This window comes from Nylanderia fulva, unplaced genomic scaffold, assembly GCF_048542155.1.
Source record: "Nylanderia fulva isolate GAGA-0341 unplaced genomic scaffold, ASM4854215v1 Scaffold331, whole genome shotgun sequence".
NCBI lineage: Eukaryota > Metazoa > Arthropoda > Insecta > Hymenoptera > Formicidae > Nylanderia > Nylanderia fulva.
Genome location: NW_028190402.1, coordinates 66,686 through 74,576, shown reverse-complemented (window position 1 = coordinate 74,576; position 7,891 = coordinate 66,686). Strand labels below are relative to the sequence as shown.

General features: G+C 50.1%; 1 protein-coding gene across 1 annotated transcript; it reads left to right on the top strand.

Moving 5' to 3' along the window:
• Positions 1–1,733: 1,733 nt before the first annotated feature.
• LOC146722320 (uncharacterized) lies at positions 1,734–5,837 on the top strand. The gene is made up of 2 exons (XM_085485016.1): positions 1,734–3,905; positions 4,395–5,837. The coding sequence occupies exons 1-2, from the start codon at positions 1,734–1,736 to the stop codon at positions 5,835–5,837; spliced, it is 3,615 nt and encodes a 1,204-aa protein (XP_085341142.1).
• Positions 5,838–7,891: the final 2,054 nt, after the last annotated feature.

The window sequence follows — 7,891 nt, the reverse complement described above, 5'->3', positions numbered from 1 at the left end:
TTATTTTCAAATAGCGCTCGGCCGCACAGGTATATGTATAGCACGCGCCTGCGAAAAGGAAGCGCTTACGTCAAATCACATATAATTGTAAACACCGCGGTCGTGCGAGACGAGATACAATTTAGTTCCCAATAATAACAAAACTACGAATTGCGGGAACGTAAATAATTACAGCGAATGTTCTTTCGCCCTCAACCTACAGATAGAGTAATAAAAATGTTCTCGAATATTCCAGAAAATAAGGCCTATATAAACCTCCTCTCTCGTGACCCCGGCGCTCTTTTCCGATTGCTTGTCGCGTCAAGAGTGTGCTTATACTCAAAGAAAAAGATCGCTTGTCTTTTTCGTTGCTCTCGTGTAATTACCGTTGCTTGCGGACATTCAGTAATTTATTTTGACTCGGCTTTTCTATCGGTTATTGCAATCATCTCTATTACGTACAACTCGGCTATCTTTTGGTGAAATCTATGCGGTTAAATAATTGTATCTTTTTTTGTATTTAGTTTTAAATATATTTGTGTTAACGATACGCGTGTGTCGAGTGCAGTGCTTCTCTATCGTCTCGCTTCCGACCTTCCTTTCCCGCTATCCGTCGCGCACATTTTTTGGTCCTTCGAGCCGGATCCTCAGGAACCTCCTTTAAATCCGATGCCACGGAAGCGATAGTAAATCAGTGTCGGTGACCAGTGCTTCTGGAAAAAAGAGACAGTGTTAGAGATGGCGGACACTAAGACAATCATTGCCACAGTCACAGTGCTATACGGCAAGATCTCGCGCGCGTACGAGAACCTTCGGAAGCTCGGCGAGGCCAATATCACCCTCGGCGCGGTGGAGGCCCGGCTTCAGAATCTCGAGAAGTTGTGGGAGAAATTCGACGCAATTAATGATACGTTAGCCGATCGTGTGGACGAAATACGACATGATGTTTACGCCAAGCAAGACATCCCTTCGTTGGGCGAGGAGGCTTACCTGCAGAACAAGGGCCTCATGCTCGATCTGAAGAGCGCTCTCCAACGACAAGAGCATACATCCAGCTCAATTTCGGCAGCGACACCAGCCGCTGCTCCTCGGACCGCATTGCCAAAAATTCAGCCGCCGACCTTCGCCGGGAAGTACGAAGACTGGCCTTCCTTCCGAGATCTCTTCCAGTCCATCATTGGCAGGAACCAGGCAGCCAGACCTGTTGAGAAATTGTACTATCTCAAACTCTGTGTCAAGGGTGATGCTGAACTACTAATACGCAACCTGAACACGACGGAGGAAAATTACGAAATCGCTTGGAAGACGCTGAGCGATTTTTACGAGAACAAAAGGTTGTTAACCCGTAACTACTTTAACAACTTTCTGGCGCTTACTAAGATAAAAAGCGAATCCGCAGTTGAACTGGGGCGACTCTTCCACGGCATAAAAACAACAGTCAGCTCGCTGAAGAGCATCGATCGTCCCATCAATCGCACGGAAGACCTCTTTGTGCATCTGGTCGTTGAGCTCCTCGACAATCGTTCTCGTCGAGAATGGGAGAGCGTCATCAGTCACACGACCAACCCGCCTACCTACGCTGAGCTGGAAGCCTTCATCGAGCGACGGCTTCATACTTTGGAGGCACTGTTTCCAGTCAAGAACGACGCAACCACAGCAGTGCAAAATCAACACGGAGCCATCACGTGAAGAAAGCTGAACCGAAGGATAGGTCCAGAAGTCGGTGCGCAGGTTGCCAGGGCGACCACTTTATAATGTTTTGTGGCAACTACAAGGAGAAGACGGCGCTGGCCCGCAGGCAGTTTGTCAGCGATCAAAATCTCTGTTCAAACTGCCTGGGTCGACACCAGCTTACTGAATGCGCATCAAAAAAGACTTGCACGACGTGCGGCAGTCGGCATTACTCCTCGCTGCACGACGCCTTCTGCAACGCCAAGACCGCCACAACATCACACTTGGCGCAAGGATCGCACCCTGCCTCTGTCACGGTGCTGCTCGCCACAGCTCGAGTCCGCGTCCTCGATTGCCACGGATCCTGGCATTCCGCCCGAGCGCTGATCGACCAGGGCTCAGAGTCGTCCATCATATCGGAACAATTGGTTCAGCGACTGCGACTGCCTCGCATGCCCGCCGCCGTCAGCGTCTATGGACTTGGCGAGAAAAGGACGGGAGTTGCCAAAGGCAAGGTTCAGCTTACCTTTCGAGCGCACAACGGTGACCAGTCCAACTCCGTCGCCGCCTTGATCTTGCCGAAGCTCACTCTCTTCGCCGGAAGATGCCGCCGAAGTCTGCAATCCTGGACCCATCTAAAGGACCTGAAGCTCGTCGATCCAGAATTCAGTTCCGCGGATCCAGTAGACCTTCTGCTGGGCGCCGACGTCTACGGAATAATCATCCGCGAGGGCCTGAAAAAGGGGGGTCATCAGGAACCGGTGGCACAGCAGACCTTTCTAGGATGGATACTCTCAGGCACCATCAATGAGAATGCACGCGGCCAACGTATTTCCTCCCACCATTGCCAGGTGGCGGAGGACATCACCAGCTTGGTGCGGCGATTCTGGGAGCAGGAGGAAGTTCCTCGGCCATCTCCGATCCTCACCAAGGCCGAACTGGAGTGCGAAGAACACTACCGCCGACATCATACTCGTTCCCCAGACGGCCGGTACATCGTACGGCTGCCAACGATCGAGCCTCTCCCTGACCTGGCGGGGACTCGACGCGCCGCAAGTCGTGCTCTGCATCATCTGGAGACAAGATTCGAGAAAAAGAGCGACTTCAAAAGCATGTACGTTGAGTTTATGCAAAATTACAAGGACCTTAGCCATATGATGCCTGCGCCAGAGCCAGCTGAATCGCATCGAGGTGCCTGCTACCTGCCGCATCATGGTGTGTTGCGTCACAGCACCTCCACAAAATTGAGGGTAGTCTTCAACGGCTCGAGCTCCTTGCCTAACAGAGACTCCCTCAACAAAAATCTCGCCACAGGACCGAATCTGCTTCCATCACTGGCCGACATCCTGCTGCGTTGGCGACGCCATCGCTTCGTCTTCGCGACCGATATCGAGAAAATGTATCGGCAGATCCTCGTGCATCCAGACGACCGAAGCCTGCAACAAATCCTATGGAGAGATAATGATACAAACAACGTGCAAGAGTACTGGTTGTGCACCGTTACTTACGGGCTATCATGTGCTCCGTATCTGGCCATCCGTACCTTACGCCAACTCGCCGAGGATGAGGAGCATCGCTTTCCGAAAGGCGCCGATATCCTGCGGGGCGATGTCTATATGGACGACATCCTGTCCGGTGCCGAAAATCTAGAGGATGCAGAAACCATGATAAGACAGCTGACGAGTATATGCACGGCGGGCGGGTTCACACTCAAAAAATGGTCCACCAACGCCTTCTACCTGCTGAGCCTCGTGGAACCGGACGCGCGCCTGCAACAAGAGGCCAGATGGTGGCTGCCCGGAGAGAGTCACTCCACTCTCGGACTTCGATGGCAACTGTGCGACGATCGCTTCGCCTTCGCCACTTATCAGATCACACTCTCGGCGGTCACTAAAAAATCGGTCCTCTCCTTGACGGCAAAATTGTTTGATCCACTCGGCTGGCTATCTCCAACTACCGCGCTGGCCAAGATCAACATTCAAACTACCTGGCTGCTGGGCCTTGACTGGGACGCGTCTCTGCCAACCGAGGAAGCGAGGAAGTGGCTGCGGTTCCAGGACGAGCTAGCTGCATTGGAAAACCTGGGTGTGCCTCGTTGGTTAGGCAGCGTAGCGGACTCCCATCAGGAAATTCACGGGTTTGCCGATGCCTCCGAACGTGCCTACGCCGCCGTCCTCTACCTGCGAACCAAAACAAACGGAAGTAGCAGAGTGACGATGTTGGCTGCGAAGACTAAGGTGGCTCCGTTGAAGCAGGTATCCTTACCTCGTTTAGAGTTATCGGCCGCCAATCTTCTAGCTCGACTGGTCGCCCACGTCGTCCCTCTTATTGGCGCAGAGAAGGCACCTTTACACCTGTGGTCGGATTCCACTGTGACTCTCGGTTGAATTCGGGGTCACCCCTCGTCCTGGGTCACCTACGTGGCTAACCGAGTGAGCGAGATCCAGACGCTGACTCCGGACGCCCACTGGCATTACGTCCCCGGCCGAGATAATCCCGCGGACTGCGCTTCCAGAGGACTCTACCCCAGCGAGCTGGAGGGCAACTCACTCTGGTGGCAAGGTCCGTCGTGGCTGTCAGCCGGGAGCCACCCTTGGACGACCAACAGCGAGGAGCTTCCAGAGGATGACCTCCCAGAGAGGCGAGTCCGCACCCACGTCGCCGCCATCGCCGAACTGAGGACCAAACCTGAGATGCTGCTCCAATACTCCTCGCTACAACGATTGCTCTGGATCACTGCGTAGTGCCGTCGCTGGTTGCGGATCCACCGTCAGCCGCACCTCGAGCACGGCCAGCTCGGCTTGATCAGCACCGACGAGATCGAGGAAACCCGGATCTCTTGGTTGAAGACAGTCCAGGCTGCCGCATACAAAGATGAGATTAGGCATCTACAAAGGGAGCAACCCCTGCCGTCGCGAAGCTCCCTGCTAAAGCTCAGTCCATTTCTGGACAGCGAGGGGCTCCTACGCGTCGGCGGGCGCCTTAAACATGCTCAGCTGCCATTCGATGCCACGCATTCACCAATACTACCAAGCAAATCAAACTACACTTGCCTCATCGTCGACGACCACCACAAGCGGACGCTGCACGGCGGTACCCAGCTGTCGTTGTGTTCTCTTCGCCAGGAGTATTGGGTTCCTCGAGGTCGCTCGCTGGTGAAGAGCCGCATCAGCCCCTGCGTAAGGTGCACAAGGTGGCGGGCCTCCACTCCTCAGCCGCTGATGGGAAATCTTCCCGCACCAAGGGTCACGCCAGGCCGGCCGTTCCTTCATACCGGCGTAGACTACGCCGGACCGGTTTCGATGCGAACAACAAGGGGCCGTGGACACAAGACGACCAAAGGGTTTATCGTTGTGTTTGTTTGTTTAGCCTCCAGGGCAGTCCACCTCGACGCAGCCTCGGACTACACCGCCGACGCCTTCCTTGCCGCCTTGCGCCGGTTCATCGCCAGGAGAAGAGTATGCCACTCGCTGTATAGCGACTGCGGCACCACCTTCGTGGGTGCCGACAAACAGCTAAAGCAATTGTTCTCCACCGCCAGTGCCGACGGACGCCGCATAGCATCCTGCACCGCCCAAGAAAAAATCCGGTGGCGTTTTAACCCGCCGGCGGCACCTAACTTCGGCGGCTTGTGGGAAGCCGCCGTGAAGGCCATGAAGCATCACCTTCGGCGAGTCATAGGTGAAGCAACCCTCACCTATGAGGAGATGGCGACCCTACTCGCCCAGATTGAGGCCTGTCTCAATTCTCGACCGCTGCAGCCCTTGTCCGACGATCCTGAGGACGTAGCAGCTCTCACACCGGGGCACTTCTTGATCGGTTCCGCTCTCTCCGCAGTACCGGAACCGTCACTCGAACGAGAGCCGTCGGCCCGACTATCACGCTGGCAGCTCCTGCAACAGATGAGGGACCATTTCTGGTCCCGGTGGTCCAGCGAATACTTACACACGCTGGCCCATCGGCCAAAATGGTCCCGAGTAAACCAGGAGGCTCGCGTCGGTCGGTTGTGTTTACTCCGCAGCGAAAACACTCCACCAACGCGGTGGCCGCTCGCGCGCATCACTCGATTGCACCCCGGATCCGACGGCCACGTGCGCGTAGTCGATATCTGTACCGCGAGTACGAATTTAACGCGCCCCGTCAGTAAACTTGTTTTTCTGGGCGGTGACAACGAAACTGCACGATAATCAGGCGTCAAGTGGCTCACATCATTCTTTTCTTTTCTTCACATATCTTCATCGTTCTTCTCTCCTCAATTGCACGCGCACTTTCACATCACCAGCATACTGTCACATCAATCATCACTACATTCTTCTCATTACTACACCCCTCTCATCGCTGCACTATTCTCATCACCAAACTATTCGCCTCATTATAAATCACGATTGATTCATTTATCTAAAATGCCCGGTCTTCGCGACACAAGAACCGACACGCGGCTATACTGCTACGCTCGCAATAAACAGCTGACCGATTCAGCATTCCTTTCGCGATTTAAGTCGGAGCACGTGAACTCCACGTGTCCGACACTCGCGAGCGCGTGAACAAGCGCGCGCCCCCTCTCTCGCACTACTTAGTCGATTGCAGGTGTACTGCAAGGCGGGCGGAATGTTCGAAAATCGAACGTCTAACGAAAGCTGAAAAGTCTTAAAACATTATTGCATTAAAATTCATGCAGTCTTTTTATTCACATGCAACATGCATCATGCTTAATTTTATATTAATATTATTTTCAAATAGCGCTCGGCCGCACAGGTATATGTATACCACGCGCCTGCGAAAAGGAAGCGCTTACGTCAAATCACATATAATTGTAAACACCGCGGTCGCGCGAGAGGAGATACAATTTAGTTCCCAATAATAACAAAACTACGAATTGCGGGAACGTAAATAATTACAGCAAATGTTCTTTCGCCCTCAACCTACAGATAGAGTAATAAAAATGTTCTCGAATATTCCAGAAAATAAGGCCTATATAAACCTCCTCTCTCGTGACCCCGGCGCTCTTTTCCGATTGCTTGTCGCGTCAAGAGTGTGCTTATACTTAAAGAAAAAGATCGCTTGTCTTTTTCGTTGCTCTCGTGTAATTACCGTTGCTTGTGGACATTCAGTAATTTATTTTGACTCGGCTTTTCTATCGGTTATTGCAATCATCTCTATTACGTACAACTCGGCTATCTTTTGGTGAAATCTATGCGGTTAAATAATTGTATCTTTTTTTGTATTTAGTTTTAAATATATTTGTGTTAACGATACGCGTGTGTCGAGTGCAGTGCTTCTCTATCGTCTCGCTTCCGACCTTCCTTTCCCGCTATCCGTCGCGCACACATATGTTGTCTAATTTCACCATATTAAACAAATGTTTTGTTTTATTCCTTTTCTTTTATTATTTTTGGTAATAGCAAAATTAAAATTATCAGCACATACAGGGTGTTCCGTAAAGACTAGATAAATTTTTGAGGGTAGATTCCTGAGATCATTTAAGAAGAAAATTCTAATACCAAAATGTCGAGGTTATATATATATATATATATATATATATATATAATAGTTTTCGAATTATAAGAATTTATAGTTAACAAATCAGAGTGTCTAAAATTGGCGTGTTGAGGGGTGATACAACGCGTAGTGTTAAAAACAATAACTGACTATCGTCCTTGTTAATATTGATACAAAGGTTATTTATGCAAAAATAAGATTGCTTATATTAATATTTCTATAAACACATATTGTTCAATATAACATTTTTTCTTTTTTTATATTGAAAGTGGGCTTTATTGCTTGGTTTCGCGCGTTTGCATCGCGATCGACATCCGTCGTCAAGCGGATGTAATATAAGTTATAGCTCTTAGGGCTATAACAGAGTTTTCAAAAAGATGAATAAATTCTCTTATTATTCTTTATAATTTTCTAGATCAAAACGAAAAATCGCTAATCTTTACATTATTTTCAATCATTTGAATTATGTCCATAAAAAATGATTATTGAATGTGGCGCTTAAAAGCACTATGTCTGCACATATAAGCCACGTATAATAGAGACTAGGCGAAAGGCGCTGTAGTACAATGTTCCTTTTTCTTTTTCTTTTTTTTTTAATTATTTTCTCTTCCGGTTTGTTCTACCACACCACGTGTGACACTGTAATTCGCGTAATTATTCTTGTAATCTTTTTTAGTTGAGTTTTGAGTCTTTTAAGTATATCTGAGTACATTCAACCGCAAATCTGAATCCCTAATGAAAA